Source organism: Podarcis erhardii (assembly GCF_964252035.2).
Source record: "Podarcis erhardii genome assembly, chromosome: 1".
Classification (NCBI taxonomy): Eukaryota; Metazoa; Chordata; class Lepidosauria; order Squamata; family Lacertidae; genus Podarcis; species Podarcis erhardii.
Window position 1 is genome coordinate 96,818,937 of NC_138497.1, and position 23,765 is coordinate 96,842,701.

At 38.5% G+C, this 23,765-nt stretch overlaps 1 protein-coding gene and 1 long non-coding RNA gene across 4 annotated transcripts in view; one reads left to right on the top strand and one right to left on the bottom strand.

Annotated features, from left to right (window-relative positions):
* Positions 1 to 23,765, bottom strand: part of DPP10 (dipeptidyl peptidase like 10) — a 586,236-nt gene that overhangs the window by 99,357 nt on the left and 463,114 nt on the right. For all 3 annotated transcript variants that reach the window (XM_081871497.1, XM_081871496.1, XM_081871498.1), the window contains one exon: positions 18,579 to 18,653. In XM_081871497.1, coding sequence (XP_081727623.1) covers positions 18,579 to 18,653 — 75 coding nt within the window. The remainder of the gene's footprint in view (positions 1 to 18,578; positions 18,654 to 23,765) is intronic.
* LOC309348930 lies at positions 17,413 to 22,848 on the top strand. Its single transcript, XR_014159590.1, has 3 exons — positions 17,413 to 17,755; positions 18,574 to 18,675; positions 22,475 to 22,848. It is a non-coding gene; the product is annotated as an uncharacterized lncRNA (long non-coding RNA).

The following is a 23,765-nucleotide window of genomic DNA, read 5'->3' on the forward strand; positions in this document are numbered from 1 at the left end:
CCTTTCAGATAAGGAATTCTGCCTCTGTGCATTATGTGTAGCTGACTCTCAAAATAATTTAAACTTGGATGAACTACATTTTTCATTGCATCGAACGGACATTATGCTCAAGATGATAACATCAACTAAGGCCGTTAGATTTAAATTAGAAATAACGTGCACATCTAGAAAATTATGAAGCATGGCATCTGAAGCTAATGTATAATAAAACTCCAAAACATGTATTGAGTATATGCCATTTTTTCCACAGAGACTTGTACCCATCATGGGTAAGATCCAACTATTCAACCCTACTCCTTTGCCTCAGAAGACATCAATATCTGCAGCAATACAAGTGTACAACATTAATATTTTTCCACAGCCACCATTGCATAATTAATATCATTTGACTCTGGTTGCACAGTCCTAATATTTATTATTCAATCTGAATGACTCCTGAACTGGGTGGCTAAATTTAATTCAGAGTGGAATCATTGAAATTAATGAATGTGATTGACTTTGGTCCAATAATTTCAACTGTTCTAGAGTAAAACTTAGTTGAATATCACCCACAGTCTCCAAAGTGTTGCAATTATTAATCACAACACCATTTAAGGGGAATGTCAGGGTGGGGAGAGAGGTAGTAGGGGAACTGGACTTCACTCATTGAAAGCTTCCAATCCAGGGGTAGAAGCTCAGTCAACACTTTCCAATCACTGTACTTAGGTGGGAGGGATATAATCTGTGCTATGTTTTCTGTGTGTTAGTAGTCTGTCTTCTGTTTGTGTCAGTAGGCCTTGTAGGGGAAAAGTAGCATGTAAAAAACTCTGGCCTGTCACCCAGCCCTACTACTTCAGAGAAACCAGTCCCAGGCAGGCAGGCAGGCAGGCAAGCGGGCACTGGCATACAGAGGCAGGCAGACAAGGGAGAAATACTCTTGCCAGGCTGGCATCCACAGACCCCATACGGCAGTGCTGAAAAAGCAAGGAAAGTTGAGCTACTGTACTGGAGCATAAGAATTGGCAGGATTGGAGTACAAGAATTGGCAGCATTGGCCAGTGCAAGTGATTAGGAATACCAAAGATTTGGGTTTGTAGAGCAGGACAGAACAATTTTTGTGCTGAGTCGGGGATGGATCTGGATGTATTGATTCAATCCCAAGCAAGATCACGGAGGCTTGCGCAAACAATCCCAATAAAAGGAAAAAATGCACTTAATACAAATACAAATTTACCACATTTGTATTCCAATGTTTACCAAACACCACTTTCTAGCCACGTTATTTTATGAATTAAAATGAAGTGCCATTATTTGTGTTGATTGGAACTATTCTGGCATATAATGGGAGAAAAATATAACGGCAGAAGCCCTATTTAAGTCAGATACCATAATCATTGCTATGAAAAGAAACAGCTATAGAACAGTATGCCTCCAAGCGAGTGTCCAAGACAACATGTGATCCATTACTCTTTTCAGATATCTCTTCCCTGGATTTTGCATGATACAAGGGGAGTTCAGGCAATTTTTCCATTTCACTTAGATCACCTCAAAAAGACACTCTAATGTGAGCATTTGAAATCCTTAAATAAAATTATATGTTTCCCTGTATTTCTCTCTGGGATAGAAATTCTCACAGCATGCTAGAAGCAAAACCCTCTCATCCTTATTTCACCAGGCAAGCACAAAATCACACTTTATATACAGAGGAAACCATGCACTGGATTCTCTGTTACTTTTATTCACAGCAGCTTGCTTAGATTCTACTACGTACTTCTGCAAAACAACCCAAGGTAATTTTTTATGGTAGCAATAGCATCCCTATCAAGCTCTTCCTTTCTTAATATGTTTTCCAGGGTATATCAACAGGAAAGCAGGATTCCAATCAATAAAAATACCTACCACTCATCCTATCTTTTTATCCTGCTGTTATATACTTTTAGAAATATAGTTTCATATTCCATTCCAAGTCCTGTTTTTAGTTTGGGTTCTTTTCAGTCTGCAAATAAACAGTGGGTAGTCGATAGGCCATTATACTACTCGACAAGGCTAATAATGATGATCCAGCTCTCTCTGCTCCCTTCTTATAACTTATTCAGATAGTTTCGTTTATTATTTTCCCCATCTTATATGTCACACTCAAGAACTGGTTTTGATCCCACTAAAAGGTGAATACAACATATCCCTTTGTAGCTAAATCCTTCTGTATCTGCATTATGTACTCATATCCCAACAACATAAAAGGTTCCTGTTAAAGAATGCTCCTTTTCCCCAATCACAAAGACTTTTTTTATTGTGAACACAGAACAGAAAGAAAAGCGTAATATTACCACTTATATGATCCTGCTGTTCCAGTACCTATCTTTGCCCAATTTTCCTTAATTTTTCATAATAATTATATTAAATATTAAATATTAAATATTAAAGAAAATCCTGTTTTTTAAAATAATAATTCAACTGTTGAGGAATTGTTGAGAAGATTTATTTTTGTACTGAAAGGATCCATTTGTACTGATAGCATCAATCCTTGTGGAACTCATGTTTGTTGGATATGTGTGACATGTAGGTCTGGCCTGATTTTATTAGGGGGAGGGGAACACAATGCTACTTCAGTTTAACATTTTAATACATACTTAGGGTCCCACAAACCCTTCGTTCCATTTTCCTCCTTTCTGCAGCGATGGCTTCTAGGCAGCATTTAGGCCTTTTGGCTGAACATTCTAAGCTCTGAATAAAGGTTTTACAAAGCTGTTACTGGCTGCAGCCTCCTTCTCCTTGGATGAGAAAGAGTAGACCTTGCCCTTAACTACTGGTACTTCCTGGCACCTCCCAGGAATAGTAACCCCCTCAGGCTGTATCTAGTAATTATTTCCTTGTTACAGTGATAGTCCAAACCTCAAGTCACTTGCATTTAAACTTCTGCCTATTGTATCTAGGCATTCAATTTTTCCTGATTACCTAGCACCTTTTTTACTTCATAAAAGGCAATTTTCCCACCTATATCCATCTCTCAAATAATAACTGTCTCAAATTGAAGGGTTATGGCTCTGCTTTGCATGCAGAAGTCCCTAAGTTCAGTCCCCAGCACCTTGAGGTTAAAATTAATGCTCACTAACAGGAGAAAAACTTGTGTGAATGTGATTATTGTTGTTTGTTATTCAAAAGCATTTAAGACTACCTGAACATTTTCAATGTAATGCTTTCTTTGAGATGGTTATTATATTGTCAATAACTTCCTTTGAAACCACCCGGTATGAAGAAGGAAACTTTATTTTTATTTTTCTATCGATCGGTCAGGTATGAATCAATATAGAAATATTTTCCTTTGTGAAACAATAAAACAATTATTGCTCTCTACTGTGTAAACAGGAGAAGGAGAAAGTGAAGGAAGAGACGTTTCATATCCAACTTATTGGAAAACTAGTCTTAATACACATAACAACCATTCAGGTGAAGAAAAGCACACCTGTAACTTAAGAGAAACCACAGAGAAAAGTTGTACAATTCAGCAATTTCACAATACTTCGCTCTAATTGTTATAGGTGCAAAGCGTTCCCTAGGGACAATATAAGAAGAGAACAGATCTTGGTAACCTGTCATTAACTCCTGGGGGAAAGCAGCTTTTTCAGCTCACCTTCAAATCCAACTCAGAAAATAAAAATCTATGTGAGGTGGTGTCCATATATTCCTTTCCATGAGAAGAAAGGCATTTTTTGACAGCCTTGTGTTAAAAACACAGAATTAAATTTAGAGGTGTGTTTACATTTGTGCAAAACATTGCTCAATATTTTCTACAGGGTCTCTTGAACAAAGTCCCAAGCTGTGTGCTAGCACAAGTTATTTCACAGCAACACGAAATAGTTTCCAAGGTATTTTCCTACTATGGTACTCAAATCATTTGGCTATGCTAGCAGATATCTAAAAATCCAGAGAGCCACTGCCACTCAGTGTGGGCAACATTCAGCTATATGGACCATTGGCTAGATTCAGTACAAGGCAGCCTTATATGTTTCTATGTTCTAATAGTCTAGGTATTTTAATTCTGGAATTTACTTTAATTCTTAGCTGCAAACTTGGTATACTCCTTTGTAATCCAAGATCAACTTGCAAGCACTCGTGATCTCTGGCTGAAAACACGGCCAGCTTCCTGCCACGCAGGACATTGGACAAAATCTCTAGTGTTGGTTTTTTGGCAGGAAAGGAAGGATCTTGTATCCTTTCCCTATTCATCGTTCCACTTGACTTCATATAGGATACAGAAAGTGGCATTTGTAAACTCCTAGCTCCTCAGAGAACATTGTGTTAGACATACAAATGCTAAGAATAAATAATGAGTAGGAGAACAAAAACAACCTCCATCCTGCTGAGGGCCTCTTACCCATTCTCTCCATATAATAGGCCCTCAGGACCTTTGTTGGCCTGAGGGTATTATTCATTCATGGGCAATCACCTGGACCACATACCAGTTGTGGAAGACCAGAGATAAAATTGGATAAACCAATGATGTGATTCTTACCTTATCCATTAGTTTATATTCTAATCACAAGACAATCGATAGATTAGATAGATGATAGATAGATGATAGATGAGAGAGAGAGAGAGAGAGAGAGAGAGAGAGAGAGAGAGAGATGATAGATAGATGATAGATAGATGATAGATAGATAGCCAAGGAGGGTGTAGAGCAGGGGTGTTGAGGGGTGTGGTCCAAAGGCCAGACAGAGAGACCTGGAAGATGTCTTCATCTCCTGGTTCTGAGGTTCTCCATCTCTGCCCTCAGGAGCAGCCCATCCAATTTCACCATCCGAAGCGAAATGAAAATTACTATCTTGTGCCCCACTTGCCGTGCTAAATCCCACCACCAAAACCACCACCACCATACCCTGCTTATGCTAAACTCAGTGGGTGCCAGGGCACTCCTCAAAGCATTGTGCTCCTCAAAGAAATGCCACATGCCAGAATGCCTCCCTTGTGGTGGACAAAGCAGTGAGGTGGGTGCCACTTCTTGCACTTCTGCTGCCTGAGGCAGGGGCTTCAGACCGCCTCATGGGTGGACCGGCTCTGCCTGCCTTACAGGGACACTCCAAAACTGCAGGGAACCATATGCCTTCTGCGGCCATAGATTTGTTAAACAAACTTGCACAGACAATAGATAACACATTAGTCTAGGCTTTGACAGTCAAGGATGGAGGCCACAGACACACAGTAATTACTCATGAAAGGTTAGCTTCCTATGACCAGCGGAGCTCACATGAGGTCTTCTCCTGCTTAACATTTAGCAGCCATGAATTGGAAAGGCTTATAAATTTGTACAATCTGTGACTGATATATGGAGACGGTCTCCTAATTTAGACTGTCTTGCAAATGTCCTAGAACCTCAAGGAAATGGCTAGGTTTAGTTGCAAGACAATCTGATACAAGTCACAGGTCCGTCAGTCATCTTTGAGAAGAATACAACAGAAATCAGATTTTCATTGCATGAAACAAATTCAATAGGCAATCCTGAGCAGTCCATATAGTGGTACCTCTGGTTACACACTTAATATGTTCCGGATGTCTGTTCTTAACCTGAAACCGTTCTTAACCTAAGGTACCACTTTAGCTAATGGGGCCTCCTGCTGCCACCGCGCCACCACCACGCGATTTCTGTTATCATTCTGAGGTAAAGTTCTTAACCCAAGGTACTACTTCCGGGTTAGTGGCATCTGTAACCCAAAGTGTTTATAACCCAAGGTACCACTGTATAATAAAGATAAGAGAAACCTCCTGTACCAAAATAATTTCACAGTGTTTGCTTTACAACACAGAGCTCTTAATGTTAGAAAATATGAATAGCCTGAACATTTTAAGGTGTTGAAGCACTTAAGATCTGAACTTTATTGTTGTTTGCATCAAGCTCCATTAACTCCTCTCCATGGGATATCTCAGCATGTTATGCTAGTGATCTGTTACACAGTGTGTGGTTGAAATAAACAATGAATATAAGTGTGGAAGTGCTCTTGGATGTTTCTTCTTTCAATAAATTGTTTTGGCAGAGTTTGAAAAACTTCAGAACAATCCCTGTTTTTCACAGTACCCAAAACATGGTAAAACTATTATTCTGTTGTCTGTGAAGCAAAAGAGGAGAGGGAAAAAGTGCTAGGATTTAATCACTCTTCTATTTTATGCTACAGTAAAGCTCTGTACTTAAGACTTCCAAGCTTTTTCTTTGAGGCTGAGGGTATCATTGTGAAAGCCACAATGGATCTTGATTTGTGAAAATGTCGGGGGAAATAACAGACAACCCATGATTTGGCCACCCATATGGGATTCCACAGTCAACTACAGATGAGACAACTATACACATTCAATGAAATGCAATACTGAAACTGCCTCCCTAAAACTTGGTGTGTACATCAGACACAGCATAGGGGAGGTCCACTTTAGGAGCCAGCAATCAAATAGGGCCTAGTCCAGGCTACAACCCAACTACTAAAGGAGGTGGGTGGGGTGGGTGTAGGATATTTAATGAAGATTATTTCCCTGAGTCTCAGTTCTTAGAACGAACTAGTTCAGTTAAAGATAAACAACAATATCTGAACTACACCCTGACCAACTAAAGATGAATTAGGTTCATTTTGGGGTAGAGCTTCAATAATTTCAAGTTTATTTTCACATCTGGCCTGAAGGAAGTTGCAGAAGTGATGGTAGCTCGCTATTGCTCGTTTGCAAAGCACTTTGAAGGTAAAATTGCTTGCATTCACTGGAAGACTGACTCCACTGTTACAGCAGATGATCTCAAGGGTGTCCAGACCACTGTCTAGTGCTGGTGTACTGGATGTGTTTGGGTCAGGGAGGTGATTGATGGCTCCCTGCAAGATAGGGTGGTCACTGCCTGAAGGAGGCAGTGGTAAGACCACTCCTTAAGAAGTCATTTCTGTTCGTGGGATGCTTTCCCTAGAGAGGCTTGCCTGGTGCCTTCATTACATATATTTAGGTGCCAGACAAACAACATAATGAGGCAGATATATAGGTACTGCTGTTAGTAAGACTGATTAGTCCCTTAATCACTGTTGCTAAGCAATTTAAGGGAAGAAATCTGAAGCATTTCATGTATCTTTCCTGCTGAAGATATTTGCACTCTTCCAACAGGAGCAGATTGCAGTAAGAAGTACAGATAAAGGAACAAAATGAATTATGCCCTGTGTCTAACAGCTGTGTGGCTGGCACATATTAAATTGGGTAAGTTCTTTTCCAGTTCTCTTGGCATTCTTTCTGTCAGAAATTTTATTACTTGTGTGTGGCCCCTAATTTACTTTTGCCCCTACACTTCAGCACAGCAGCTTGTAACATTCTCAATGCTATATTTAATTTTGGTGTGGTTTTTTCCCTTTTCGCTATGGATGATCTTTTTTGTGAACTAAAATGTTCATCTGGATGAACATGTACTGAGCTAGTTTCTTTTAGGGAAACTTGAACTGCAACTAGTTCCTTTGGGAAAATGAATGTTTAATGAATTCCTATTTAAAAAAACCACCTAATTTTCCAAGCATTTTTGTATTTATAGGTCTGTTGTCCAGATCCTATGAGTGAGATTCACCTAATGAACCACAGCAGTAGAAGCCTTTGCCCTTTGGCCTTTCCAATCTTTCTTCCCCACCTTCCAAAATTGGCTCGGGAGGTGTCAGGGAGATGGCTTCAACTAGCAAGCTAATATGCTTGTGCAGATGAAATTGTTGTAATACCGCAATGTTGAATTCTACCCTGCAGTCAGCAGTAAGTTGAATACTCTGACACAGCTTAAGCCAGTAGTCGCTGGCAAATTGTCTGGTAATCTGCTGAGCGTTGCTCATTGCCTTTCTCAGTGCAGCAAGTGTCTTCTCACAGGACACACATTTGTAGTTCAAAGGAGCCTAGCACTATGCAGTGACAACAGGTTCAATGTCTTTAATGCCAGTCAGGGATCTGCTGCTCTCTTTTGCTGAAAAAGGGCATAGCTGTATTATAGGTTGCCTCTTTGATATACTTCCAGCTGATTTTGACACTGTCTCTAGGGCACTTCAGTAGTGCTGGTTTGATGGAATCAGAGGAGCATTCACAAAGTTCAAGTATGACTGCTCTGGAAGTGTTGATTTGAGGCCACACTTTCTGCTTTGTGCTATAGGCCGTCTTTGGCTGGAGAAGGATCTTGCTCACCACCAGGGAGGGACCCATGTCACAATCAGCACTGTGATAGCATATGTGACATGAACACAGTTCAATGCCAATTGCCTCGTAACAATCAAGTCCAGCTGGTGCCAGTGGCCTAACCTTGGATATCTCCAGGACACTTGCCATTTTGCCTTGGCAAAGAAGAATGTGTTTGTGATGCAAAGGCTGTGAAATGAGCACAACTCAAGCAGACTTTGTCCATTCTCATTCACGCTGCCAATACCAAAGTGCCCTGTGCAGTTGTCCCATGTGTGATGATTGTCCCTAACTCTGGCATTGAAATCTCCCATCCAGAATAGGTGTTTGCAGGCCAGATGTTCATTTCATAAACAATGTGATCTGCACCTGTCCATGAGATGTTGTGGATGTGTATTGAAAACATATAAGTGACACTTGAAATATAAATGACACTTGAAATGACTGATCAATCCAATAAAGATCTACTGTGGTTTCTCTGCTACGCTCTGCCCTGTGTAATCCATTATATCATCATTACTGCTTTAAAAGGGCACCTACTTCCTTATAATCTATCATCCCTCAATGTAGTGTATCAGAGAGAGAAAGGAAAGGGCAGACACAGCCTTGGGAAACAATCATGTTACAATACCATGAGTAGCATCTCCTACATAACTTGAACAAATAAAGTAACTATTATCCATAAAATTTACTTCTCTGACTTGAATTTTAGCCAGGATATGCACTCTTCCATAGATTTCCAATTTGGGCTTGAAGGGAGCCAATGTACCTTTGCTTGAAAATCATTAGACAATATCCTTCCTTCTATTAGCTTAGGTTAAAGTGTATATCAAATTATACACTTACAAATTAATCCATGTCATATTGATGACAGTGAAGAAGATTTATTGCTCAGATAAGTCCTGGCGTCCAGCCCGCTTCGGCTGCGCAGCTACCGGCCAGGCCTCCGCACTTCAAAGGGCCACATTCCGATGCTTTGAGCAAACGCAGAGTTAAGCAGCGGTAAGAGAAAGCTGCAAACTTCAGTGCTTTCTTCAGTGTGCTTAAATAAAGTCCACTCAGGATATTAGCAGCTAGAAGCAGTTTTTATTTACAGCAGACTATCCATTGTCGAACAGCATCGTGAAAACACGTCCACTCTCCTCAAAAGCGAAAGTAGAAAGAACAAAGAGGTTTAGACTCTCGGATATGACGCAGAATCTCCCCCCTCCCAATAGTAGGCAGGGCGTACACTCTGAGCTGTTTAACCCTGTAAGCTCAGGTTCTCCTCACAGACAGTGTGCCAGAAGTCGAAAAGAACACTGTGTCTGTTACAAGAGCTCAGATATGACTGAAAAGTGCAGTTATAGTTAAGGTAAAATGCCTGTTCTTCAGAGATGAAATATCTACTTTAAACCCTCAAAACGTGTTATTATACTTCAGTTAGACACTTACAATAATTAATGTAGCTGGTACCCAGTCTATCTTGCCTGCAAACTTTATTTCTGACCTTTTTTGAGAATTATAATTTCAGTCTACTAACAACTGTTGATGCTGTTGCTGCTCCTGCTGAGTTTACTCATTAAGGGAGAATATTGCCAACAGTTTGTTTGATTGTGTTCACCTTTGATGGTCAGGGGGATTTACTATGACTAAATTATAATGAGCAAAGAACACTATTTTCCATCCTTGTATGAGTGCTTATTATGTTTGATGCAAGATATAAAATCTCCACTTATACAAGCCCTGTTAATTTTAATTCTTTTAGCACTTATTTTATTGCTTTATTTAAAAGCATTTATATGCCACTTAACATTTCAAAAATCTCCAAGTAGTTATTATACCCCCAAATCCTGTTGTAAACATGGTCCTTTCTAAGTAATGAGTGGGGTTGTTATACGAAGCCAGTGGAATTTATGTCACAAACAGTTTAGCTGTGGGAATTCCAACAGAAAAAGAAGGGTATGTACAAAATTTTGCAGCAGGCTTGAGGAACTAATGTTTTAGAATCTAGACGTTGATACATGCTGCCAACCTACACCATCACTGCTCAACCATATTTGTACTTGAAGCAAAATAACCCCTATGGTTAGAGTGTTACATGACTGGGGTGCCATCACGCACACAAAAACCTTTTATTTGGCAGTCATTCAGCTCACCATGGATGACAGTGGTGTCATTAGAAAGCCCTCCAGTGAAGTTATATGGCTAGGTAAAGATGAAGGCAGGTGGTACTTCAAGTACTCTGGTCATTCACTTAATAGTCCAGAACAGACTGGTAAAGTACAGCTAGCATAGTATAGGCACTAACTGCTGTTTCTCAACAGTCTTCAAAGGTAGTTTCACACATCCCACGGTTGTCTAATCTGGAGACCACTAGAGTATGGATAATTTACAAAATGATATATATTACTATTATCTCTTAATGCAATAAGAACATTAAATAAATACAAAATACAAAAGTTATTTTAGACTGTTGTATCAAATTAAAGAATGCTACTAACCAAAGTATGCATAAAAAGGAATGTAAGCAAAGCTATACAGTGGTTTTTCTTCTTTAAATGCAAAAATTATCAAGTTTGTTTAGCAGAGGCATACGTATGGGTCAGTGAAACCTGTGCACGCCCAGGGTGTGGGTGTGTGCAAAATTCACCTATCAGACTATAGACTACTGAATATATGACATATATGTGAGTGCCGACGCACCACTGCTATTGTGGAATTGTGATTTTTTGTGGAGAAGGGGCTCTTTGCTGGGGGTGCCAGGGCCTCTAGGTACACCTCTGCTATTTAGTACCCCATGGTGCTTCTGTATAGGCTGTCAATAAGATTAAAATTCAGAATATTGTGATTCAATTTTTTTTTAAGATTAAGTGCTCACTTGCAGCTAAATTCATCAATACTAATGGCATATTGTTTAAATATTTAATGCACGAGACATAGTACACACCACATTCTCTGCCGCAAGCTACTGCAGATTTTCAACCACAACACAGTATTTATTGACATATTTAATTTAAAAATGCATTTTCTAAAAAAAAAGGATTTGCTAAAAATGTTTCGTACATTAAAATGGAAAGGTATGCTGTTGTTAGTGAGGGCAATTTTCCAGGATTGCCTGGCTTTGTGCCTGTAGATAAAGGGAAAGAGTTTGTGGGGGTCGTTAAAATGAGCTCTGATGAAAAGGATTTTGTAGAACACTTTAGCGCGCACAGTGGTGTCACTGAGTCCTACCAAAAGCAGCTCCCCTGACTCTCAACATGGTGCTCTTGAAAATCAAGAGGATTAAGGAGTGACTTCAGATTCCCAATGGATGTACAGTTCTAATTATATCATGTAATGGCTTTCAAACACACTGTGTAAAATCATTTTTCAGAGTCTCATATGACAATGTAGATATCTTGTGTAAATTATTGATTTATTCATCAGCAGACTTTGTTCATCTGACCTCCCAGAGTGTGGTATGTATGCATGAGCCAAGCTCACCAAACTTAACTCAGTATGATCCATCAGTCAAAGACTACTAAAACCCTATAGAACAGCTATAGAAGCTAACTCCACTGTATCTAAAACATTGAGAAAGTATACAAATGCAAAACACAGCAGGGCTAAAAGGTAATTCCCACAGAAAATACCAATATATTTTCTGAGTGTTAAGAAATACCATTTAGTTTGTACAGTATTTGAAATACATTTCAATACCCAAATTTTCAGTACTACCCACCTATGAAACACAACAAAAGTGTTTATCCAGTAGAATTATTAGTACAATTTTGACACTGAATGTGTTATTTGAATATCAGGCCTAACATACACCGTTTTGTTATTTTTTTGCTTAGTTAGCCAAACAGCAAGAGGTTCTACTGCATTCTATATTCACTATTGCAGGGGTTCGAATTTTGATTCTTAAGTGTAACTATTCTCTTGTGCTAATATAATAGCAAATTTGAAACATTCAAGATGGACTTAGTTCTAGCAATAACTTGCAGCTTTACTCTGCATCTTACAGCCACTTACCCGGAAGTAAATGTCACTGAACTTAATGGGACTTAATTATTGTAGACATTTATAGGATGGCATTCCATCAGCATTTAAAAAAGGCACTTATCATAAAGTTTTGGTAGTATACATATTTAGCGAACTGGCTAGTGGCTGATAAATTATTATTTAATTGATTTACAGTACTGATTACACTAATAATGTCATTCTTCCCTGAATTATTCTATCATCCCTGGAAACCTGATATTGACAAAACCGTCTGCACAACTGAAAGAAACAGGTTATGTCAAAGGACATGGGTTTCAAAACAAGGACAGAGCTACAGATAATCTCTGTGGTATCCATGGAGATGGAATGTCCAATATCAAAATCATTGTTCAACTTATTATTTCCCCAGGGGACAGACATACAGCATCTGTAAGCATTTGTGCTTTAGCTTACAGAACCAAGAGGAAAACAACACTGGAGAAACCATGAATCAATTAGTAGTTTTAGGAAGTCAGCCATTGTAATTGCGTACTTCACATTTCTGTATCTTGGTAAGTGTGGCCACTATATAACTTCAAAAAATATGACACCAGTCTCCACTTCTCCTTCATTGGAAAGTCAAGCAAGAAATAGCTCACTTATGCTAATATGGATAGTTTGACTAAATAGTAACAACTAGGCCACATGTTGAATATGGCAAAGGAACAGGAAACAATTGTCCCTCTAATGGCAGACCCAGTTGGTTAGTTCTAAGCATTTATAAATCACTTTCTGGTATACAGCCTTCCCAAGCAGTTTACAAAATGTCATAGTACCATAGCAAATGAGGCAATCCCATCTCTCCAGTTAACTGATCTAAGCCTGGGCCATTTACCGTGATGTGCAAATAGTGTACTTATCTTTGGCAATTGTCTCAGAGTCTTAGCTAGAATACTTATAGGCAATGCTATTTTTCTAGAAAAAGGTGCCAGAACTCACCATGAACGCCTCCCTTGTTCCCTTATTTTCTTCATTTTTTCTTGCTGTTAAAAATGGGATTCAGAAACCCTTGCTGAACTATTGTCAATAGCCAGCAGATCTGCCATTAGATGCTGATCTACCTTCTGTCAACCTCTGGTGTGGGAAAATACAGAAGGATCTCAGCTGAGAATCTTAATACCAGACAAGTTATAGGGCTCTGAGGTTGGCCTCTTCTGGCATACCTAGTCTTAAGACAGACAGTGTATGGATGGCTTTTTTGAACTTGCCTTTTGTGATAAAGGAGTGACTCAGATTTCTGCCTGTCTTGCCATTATTATGGCCAGTTAAGAACAGCAAGGAGCTGGCCACTTCTCAGAGGCAGCAGTAGATGTGTAGCAAGAATGAAGGAAAATTTCCCTTCACAAACAAGGCCAGTCTAACTAATTTACCTGGGCATTTGCAATATTGCTGCTGGCTTTAGTCACACTGTTGCTGTGCAAAACATTTCTTGATAAATGTTTTGCTGCTAGAATGTCTGCAGAGGATATGCCCAGCCCTACCCCTCAACTACGCAATAGAATCCAGTTCTGCTAGGATGGGGTAAGAAAATACTCTCCCATTCCTTCCCCACTCCCATTTTAAAGTCTGAAAATTGTTAGATATTTTGAGCTGTAGATTGGCCACCTTGTACCTAAGTACCTTACATTTTATACCAGCATAGCAGCTTATCTGAAGAGAGAGCTGCTGGCTTGCTATCCATTGCACTTGGATGCCTCCCATAAATAAGTGTTCACCTGTCTCTGCAAAGCCTTAGTATGTATCCCTGGCCCTCCAAGAAACTTTCTTTTCTTTTTTAGTGAAGACTAAGCAAGTGTCATACTTCATAGTGTCTGCACTATCTATCTATCTTTTCTGCACAGGACTTGGACTAATTTGGATTTCAGGCTAGCTACTCAAAGTCTGACAGTCCTCCACTGAAACCACAGTGTTACCAATATTGAAGCAAAGTGGGGCTTTAGGTCTAGCATTGCCACTTGCTCACATACCAACTATAGTGGGTGAGGTGAAGAGGAAGGAATAAAAAGACTCAGAAGTCTTCTAATCATCACCGCCATCACCACCTGCCAAAACTGATGAGCCTATTACAGTACAGAATTATGTGGATGGAAAAATCAGCATGCTATAAATAGTTTCTATAAACAAATTATTCTACTATTTAAGTAAGTTCAACCAAAATGGTTGAACTTGAGCAATGTAATTGGAAATTTATTACTGGGTTTTGGGATTTTTCTCAAAGATTCTTCAGAGAGCATTCTGCAGTTTAGTAAGCCTGTCAATATGATTGAAAGCAAATGCTTGTTCTGTGAATAGATGTATTTTGTAAAAAAATATCTTTGACAAATGACAAGTAGCTTTCAGGAGGGGGAGGGTTGGAAAAAAAGCTAAAACTAAGTTACAGCTTATAATAATAATAATTTATTTACGGCTATTAGCCCATAAAATATGTACAAACATAAAAGCACAGAAACATAAAAACCAATACATCTAACAACAGAAGGGGAACACCACGATGCAAGGGTGGGTCATTGAGCAGTGACAAATAACAGCTTGGGTTACAGCCTGAAAACTGTTTTCTCAAATTGTAATTATAAGAACCTGAGCAATTAAAACAGAAATTACTGAGGTGTGTATGAAAGGAAGGCTAGCAGCCATATTAAAGTAGAAAACTGAAGTACAGAACATCTCCTGAGGAGGTAGCCTCCTCGCTATTGGAACTCCACTTCTCCTGCCTATTCCTTCTTTAATCCATGAACAACCACAAAAGTATCATGCCACAACTCCCAAGTGGTGACAGACATTGAAAATTGTAGTGAAGTATCAGCTGGTATTTTATCATCATTTTATTTTCATTCTGCAGTTGTGGAAGAGACCGTGAACATTAACCAAAGTCTGTTCTAAAGGTGCACCAGCATGCTAGCTTGCTAACTGTAAGACAAAGTTTGGCTTAGCTTTATGTGTGAAATGAGTCACTAAAAATATATATATATATTTCATTGTTTGACAGTGGGAAGAGATAAAGTGAACAAAGGATTAATAACCAAAGATCTACCATTTCCAACTTGCTTCAGAGGCCTCATTTGCCAATCCGTGTACAGACCACATGATAAAAACTCCTGAAGCCTTACCACACTTAATCTGAAGAATGGAAACACAATAATATATCTGCCCTACCTAATTGGAGATATTTCCTAGGTACCTGAATATTTGATATCAAATCCTTGAAAAGGAAAGGACTGTGGGATGATGTCTGTCGTGCTCAAAGTCACTTGAACAGTTTAATTCATCAGTAGCTCATGTGTGAAAACTTTTATAACCAGAATCAAAGTCTTCCATGACTAGTAAAGCAGAATGTCATACACACATATGAGGGATGATTTTTAAAGAATCCATAAACTGGGCTCCAGTAATCTGAATCCTTTATCTCACCTTTTCACTGCCGATCTTACTTATAATACCAATTAGGATTACTGTGCCTACATTTTTAGGCCGCATTAGCCTTTTTCAGGGCCATAGAGCTTCCAGCAGCAGCCTCAGAGGACTACCTAGGTAGACCCTTGCCTTGAGATGGTCCTTCCATTCCAGGTTTGAATGCTCAAGTGTCAGACCCCTGCCAACAGCGCGCTGAAAACAGAGCCTACCTACATCTAGAATCAATAAAGTTGCGGCCAATTTTAAAATCCCAGAACATTGTCCTGTGCAGTTTTTTGTATCTGTCTTAGACTAGGTCTTTGTTCCCTGGGGGCAGCAGGAGTTGTGTCACTGTCATTGGATCTGCAATTATGGCTTTCTTCTGTTAGAAGGAAGAGCACTGTTTTGTACAGGGGTGGAAATGGTATTGGGCAGGATGAACATAATAAAGGAGGGAGGGTGGCCATAGTACACCCAAGCTCAGGGTGAGGTCTCTGCCTGGCTGGAATGCTCACCCTGGTCACCCAGCGAGACCTTGCCAGCTTGACTTGCACCATAACAAGGTTCAACACTGGCCAGCTCCCAAGGAACAAGTCTAGTATGGTTCAACCCCAGCTGATTCTATTCCATCAGCATTGGGTGGATGGAATCAAGACCTGATCCTGATCCTACTGCCATGCCAGTCATTACCCTGCCTGCTCCAGTCAATACAAGATTTGGTCAGTTTGTTCATAGCAACACCTGGTGTCCTGTTTGCTTTTCTGGGTCACATAATGCTCCTAAAAATGCAAAATGTAGCTAAACATCTGTATTGGGGGGTGGGGGTGGGGGAATGACTTCAGTTCTGGATACAAAAGCTGAAGTGAACTTTTCCCGCTAAGAATTAACATACACATATTTTAATAGCCCAAGTTTATAGAGCAACATCACAACAACTGCAAAAGCATGCATCTAACAACTTTCCTTATTCTATCGTATCCAGCATGATTTAAATGATTCATTCAATTATTACTTTTGTATTCAAAGAAAGCTTATTTTCATGCAAATTTACATCCCGTTATGAATAAAGGATATTCTTAATTGTGCTGAAAAAACTTCAAATTTAATTAAAGTTTGACTTTCCAAGCAGAAAATAGATTAAAGAAAATGCTGACAACATAAAAATAAATATTCAACTATTTAATTTAACTCTGCATTTATTTTTAATCCAAACATCAAAATAGCTATGGCTCTAATTACAATTTCAGGGCAAATGTTGGGTGGAACGTGTGTCCTCATTTTTTTATTCAATTTGTTTAAACTTTTCAGTCATCTTCATGCAATAGTTTTGATGTGAAAATTGTCGGCTCTTTTATGTAATGTGTATTACCCAAGGAACTACAAGATTTTATTTAGAAATCTTTATTTCTAAACTGTCACTAGGAGGAAATAAGAAAGAAAGGTGGAATATTATTTTCTAACAAGTTCACCTTTTCTAAAGATTCTTCGTATTCAAATGACATCTCTTACCCTTTGAAGACTAGTGTGACTAACTTAATGACAATTATGGACAGGAAACTAACTCTGTGATTTGTAACTCACTCTGATGTTCTTGGAAAAAAGGTACAACAGAACATGATAAGGCAAATTTGACCTGCTAGCAGCAATGGTGATGCTGATGACACACATTGTAATTTGTTAACATGCAATCCACTGTAACGCTGTAAATGGAGAAATAAGCAAAACTGGGAATGAAATGGAAACAACCATTTCATTCATGTCACTCTAGGAAATTTGTTTGGCCAATATGAGCTGTATACACTTGGAAGCCGCCCAGATTTATTATTATGCTATAGAGTATATGTTCTAAGTTCCATCCTATTTTTCAAAGAACACACATATACATGCTAAAACCTGACAAAGAATTTGGTAGCAAGTTGTTTTCGGTTTTTGCTTTTGTTTTTTTAAACATGACAGCGTATTCAAACATGCAATCTCTTGTAGCATTCCAAAGTGGCCAAAAGAATTGCAATTAATCTAAGCAAGTTGAAATATCTTCAATAGAGTGGCCATTATCCAAGAGTCTGCTACCTATATTGTATGTATAAGAATAAAAGCTCAGCTCACAGACCTCTAACTTAACGACACTTTAATTCCACCTTAGCATACTCATAATTTTCATATTTTAATTCTTTTCTTTCTTTGTCACTTCAGCCTCAGCCTAAGACCAGAGAGATGTCAGGTAAGTAGCACAGTTCTACCATGCCATTTCCTAATGTTTCTATGCATTTTTCAAGGCTCATATTAATTATTTTACCTAGCTAATGATGGTGTTATTTACTTATTTGATTTATTATCCTCCCATAACCATAAGGCCACAAGGGTGGGGGGCACATCAGTTTAAAAACAGAATATTAAAACCAATTTCCAACAATTTTCAGTAGGATGAATCCTAAAAATATATAACTCAGTTGTCAAAGGGCATCTAGATAATGAAGGTGCCAGATGTACCTCTGTGGAGAGGGCCCCCTCTGTTGATTTTAAAAACCTGACCATGTCTATAAGCTATTTGGTGCCAAGTTGTTTAGATCCCTTGGAAAAGTGAATCTTGCATATGCACACATTCTTGCCCTCCCTAGAGTTTTCATCCCGATCCAATTTCCCTCCCATCCCAGACATTGCCCCCTATTGCCCTTAATTTTTTAAAAGCAATAGATCTTGATTATGGATCTTTGAAATGCATATGGTTTAACCCACAGAATTACATTACTGTAAAAAAAAAAAAGTTATCCTAATGTAATAAAGAATTTTTAATCCATTAAGACAACCTTACAGAAATGTCAGTAGTAAGAAATTCTAACCAAAACAAGCTTAATCCAAAAAGCAAATGGGACCAACACTTTGAATCCATCCTATTAACACAGAATGTCATCAGTATTAAAAGAGTTAAATAAATATTGTTTCATAAATGAGGGCGTTTTAAGTATAATTTTCTGCATATTACTATGCTCAGACTTCTAACTAGCATGTATTCTAATTTTATTTTTGGCCAACTGCTAGCTTACCTGTTTGATGTCATATGCAAGGAGAACATATTTTAAATCTGGGGAGACTGAATATCTTGATGCTTTGAAAGTTACCTAAGAAAGGAACACAGTGTTGGTAAGTTTGTTACGTGAAGAACACTTTGTCTTAGACATTTCAATTACATTGTGTGTGTATATATATATATATATATATTACATTTTTAAAGACCCCAGAGAAAGGGATGTTTTTAAAATAAAACAAGTATTAAACAAAACAAGTATTAAAGTACATTAAAGTACAGTATTAAAAACACCAAGAGAGTTTAAAAGCAATTGATGCAAGAAGCAACAAGGCAGCATGATTTCTTGATAAAAATGTAGATACATATATCATGCAGTGAGATTTTTTTTCCCCTGGTCCAAACATTTTACACAACACCTACTTTTTATTTAAGAAAATGCTTTACAGAAGATTTAAAATCCTCAGTGGTGTGGCAAAAATGGAAAAGGAGAAGGGAACGTTATCAAACTAATAACACTTTATGTCTAGATAAGAATACATGACACCCAATTGAATTCAAGGCTATAATTTAATCAAGAGGTAATGGTGGTGTCAGAAAGAATTTAATGGAGCTGATGTAGAGGAAGGACCAGAGCATACTTGAAGCAAAGGAACCATTGAAGGGATTTCTTTTTACGTGGATATGAAGATAGTTCCCATCTGAAGAACAAAGAGTTCAAGCACAAGGCACATCAATCGTGCAGGGAAGATGGAAAGAGTATTTATCTGTAGCTGAATTATTTATTACAACTAAAATGGAAAGTATAGTGGGGAAATGTCTTGCGCATGAGCTTATGCCCCTCTTTGTCCCATAGGTAAAGGTAAAGGGACCCCTGACCGTTAAGTCCAGTCATGGATGACTTTGGGGCTGCAGCGCTCATCTTGCTTTATTGGCTGAGGGAGCCAGCGTACAGCTTCCGGATCATGTGGCCAGCATAACTAAGCCACTTCTGGCGAACCAGAGCAGCGAACGGAAACGTCGTTTACCTTCCCACCAGAGCGGTACCTATTTATCTACTTGCACTTTAACGTGCTTTTGAACTGCTAGGTTGACAGGAGCTTTGTCCCATAGGAATGGGAAATTTGGAATACACAGCTGTGAGTTAATTAGCACAAAAAAGAGCATTTGTTGGAATTACCAATGAATTACTAACGTGTTTAAACAACATTTTGTGAACTGCTGCAAGTAAACTGTCAAAAATCATAATGGTAAGTTAAACAAGCAAATATATTCAGGTAGGTAGCCGTGTTGGTCTGATGCAGTCGGAAAAAGAATAAAAATAAAAAATTGTCCAGTAGCACCTTAGAGACCAACTAAGTTTGTTCAGGGTATAAGCTTCTCTGTGCATGCACACTTCTTCAGATACACTGAAACAGAAGTCACCAGACCCTTATATATATAGTGGGAGGGTGGGGTGGGTTTTTTCTCAGAAGGGTAGTAGGAGTTGGGTGATTGACTCAATGGGTATGGTAAACCTGTTGACGACTGCTAACGAGTGCAATTAGTCCTACAGGAAAAAGCAAGGGATAGTATGCAGATGACCAAAAATAGCATTAGCATATGTAATGAGACAAAAATCCAATATCTCTATTCAGACCAGGTCTCTCCATAGTTTTCAGATTAGTAATAAATTGTAATTCAGCAACTTCTCTTTCAAGTCTATTTAAGCAAATATATGTTGTTCCTAACAAAAAAACCAAACCATTACTAATTCTTACAAATGATTGTTCCTGCCCTGGAAACTGTCACATAGATTTGTTAGTTCCAAAGAAGCCTCAAGATAACATTAAAATACATTATCATATTTGACCCCCCAAAAAATCACAAATTAAGACAAGGAATTCAAATAAAACAAAGTTAATAAAATCATAGGAATGGAAGACTAAGTTCTAGACAAAGTCATTCATACTTGAGTGACTTCTAGATAGTCCATTGATCGTCAAGAAACTTCAGTTTGGGCAGAATGTTGCAGCCTGGCTGTTAATATCCTGGAGTTGGCATTCTCATATTACATTCCCCATCCCCCCCCCCATAAATAAATTCTGTCAGCATCTTTAGTACCATTGTGTTTCTAGTGTAGCTGTTTCCAGAGCTAATTCAAGATGCTGGACTTGACATATAAGGAAATAAAAGAATACTTGTGAGTAAGCTACTCCTCATGAGCAAAGCAAATCTGTAAGGAATGTGCAGCTGTGTTCTGAGTGGGGCTCTGAAAACTCAGGTTTAAAAGTCTCCTTTTCCAAGCACAGAGGACAAGTACAACATCTTTGAACTAGCTCCCTCACTTGTCTTTGCCTGCCACCTAGCTGCTTGCTGCACAAGGGGAAAAACTACTACCCTAAGACAGTTTCTAGATCTTTCTTCCTATGTTGCCACTGTGTTTAGACTTTGGACTGCTTCTTGGCCTGGCTTCCTGGGTTTTTTGTGTGGTTTTTTTGCTCTGTTTGGACTTTAGACTGCTGTAAAACTGTGATCTCTGACTCATAGCTGCTCTACCTGGGCATCACTTGGAGCAGGAGAACCATCCCTAATGAAAACTTTACATATGGACCCCCATGCACACCTTAGTGAAGTTACTACTCTACTGCTCTGTGGGACTACCCACAGCTCATTTCTGAGACTTGGAAAAGACAAGTATTCAAATTGAATGCTGTATCAACACCAGCTTAAACCAAAGATCTCCCAAATACTTAAATTCAGGCTGGAGGCAATCTCGAAGAAAACAGAAGCAAAGAGAAGTTCTGGGATTTATATGATTTGATAGAACTCCTTCATGGAGTAAAAGCATTTAATGTTTGTCAGAGCACATATTGGAGAGAGGTCTGGGGCAGGAGGCCCTAGGAGCCTCATGAGATCTACCAGCTTTTCATACTAAGCCTGGACCACATGGTCACTTGAAAATAAGCACTTTTCTAGTTTTTGGATCATTTTGTGCATATATTTATAGTTCAAGTGTCAAGCAGCTGGATTTTCCTGATATAACAGTACATTTTACTGTTATATAATATATAGTAAATAGATAATGCCACCCCACATATAAAAATATTTGCCCGAAGTCATCTCAGCAAATAAATATTTGGAATATTTTCAAAATTCACAAGGTGAACAATTTATAGAACCCTGAAGGGAGCTCTCCATGTATGCCTAATTCAGTTTTAGGCTCTCTTTCAAATCCCTGATTAAATAATTTGGCAACTGAAACATATAGTGGATTGGAAGCAAATTCAAGAACAAGGTCCAGAAGTAGTTTTAAGGATATTAACTACAGAGCAGTTTAAATAACAAAACAAATAAAAACAACAAAATGCTTCATTTCTTACAGTACAAACACAGGTCTTTCTATCTAAAAAATATATCTAACACCCCCCAATATATATATATATATATATATATATATATATATATATATATGCTAGCAGGTCAAATAAAAACAAAGGAAATCATCTATTACGTCTGATTTTGCTTTCTGTGGTGCATGATTGTCTGCATCAACCAACTTTAAAGTTATGTAATTCCATCACGTATATCTGGGATTATTTTGGAGATTATCAAACAACATGTAAAGACAACAACATGTGATTACCCCCTTAACTAATGTATATATTCTGTTGTTTTGTTAACACAACTCTTTCCCAACTTATCTGAAGTATCCCCAAAATTTTATTTACATTAAAAAATATGAAAAGGGAATCATAGATTTAATTAGTTGTCATTTAAAAAAGGTAAAAGTTTGTTCTTTTCAGATAAGAGGATTCTCATTCTACTGACAGCAGGATTGGGCAAAACTGTGTAAAACGAGTTGCAGATTGAATTTCTTGCCTTTTCTCGAAAAAGTGCCTTTCGTGACCTGAGTTTTAATTCTCTACTTGACAGTGATACATGAGGGTGCGATGCTCCTTGGACAAGCAGCACCAGCCTCTTCTCTGCGCCCAAGAATGCACTTGACAACCGTGACCACAAGTATTGCCAGTACCACCGATGACAGGGGTGATAGTCAAATGGAGACAGAAAGATAAAACACTACAAAGAAAGACTCCCACCCCCTCCATTCTCAACCTTTATTGTTTCACGTATTCTAGGAACACAAACATTAGTTTTTGCTGAAAGTAAAAGTAGTTCTGTACTCTGAAACGATCTATCAGTCACTGTGGCCCTGAGACTAGAGGACCATGCAATCAAATGAGGGGAACAGAAAGAATGTAACTTCCATGCCCCGCTTCAGTAAACAACTTTAACATGTCTCTTGACATTTGTGTTTGCCAAAGGTATCCGTTCTTTTCCAAGCAAATAAAGCACACACTCATGTACCAAAAAACAGTATAATTAAGGACACATTGTTTTAATTTTCACACAAGTTAAGTGGTAAATTTCTACAATATCTGAGATACTGAATTAGTTTTCAAATCAGCCTGCAAGAACAACTTAGCTCCAGCCTTTCTTGTTTACCGGTAATTGTGCTTCCTGACTAAATACATACCCTGTGTTGCTGCTGTTGTGTGGCTGGTCCTTTAATCTTTGCTCAACAGTCTCATTTGCTATGCACTACTACTGCATCAATTTTAATTGCTTTTAAAGTACAGTTAGTGTCCTCCCCCCCCCTTTCAACTGAACATAAGAAATGGGGGGGGGGGAGAGAAACTGCACCACATCAACTGTTTAAGAAACAAAGGCTCACTTCTAAAATACATTCATTTGTGTAGTAGCCTTCAACCAAGACCTACCTTTAACCTCAATCTACAACACTGGATTATTGTCATGGATATTACAGAAATTTCACTTTTGCTCCTCATACTATATTCATTTTAGTCCCAGCAGCCAGCCTCTACATCTTTGCTCAGGGCTATACATCTAGGAGAAGGAATTTGTTACAATGATGAAGAAAACTACATTTATAGTGGGGGGGGGGAGGCATCTTCCTGAACTTAGTAATATTTCTGCTGTCTAAACAGCCTCTTGATCTTTTAAACAGGGAAAATGATAAAGTTATGATAAAATTATGATATGATAAAGAAGTAAAATTTCTAGATAAAGAAGTAAAATTTCTAGTTATGATAAAGAAGTAAGATTTCTAGATACTCTAAATGACTGTGTCCCAGAATAGCTGGCTATGGAACTGACAAAGGGAGGAGACACTGAACTTAATCATATGTGGTGCCCAGAACCT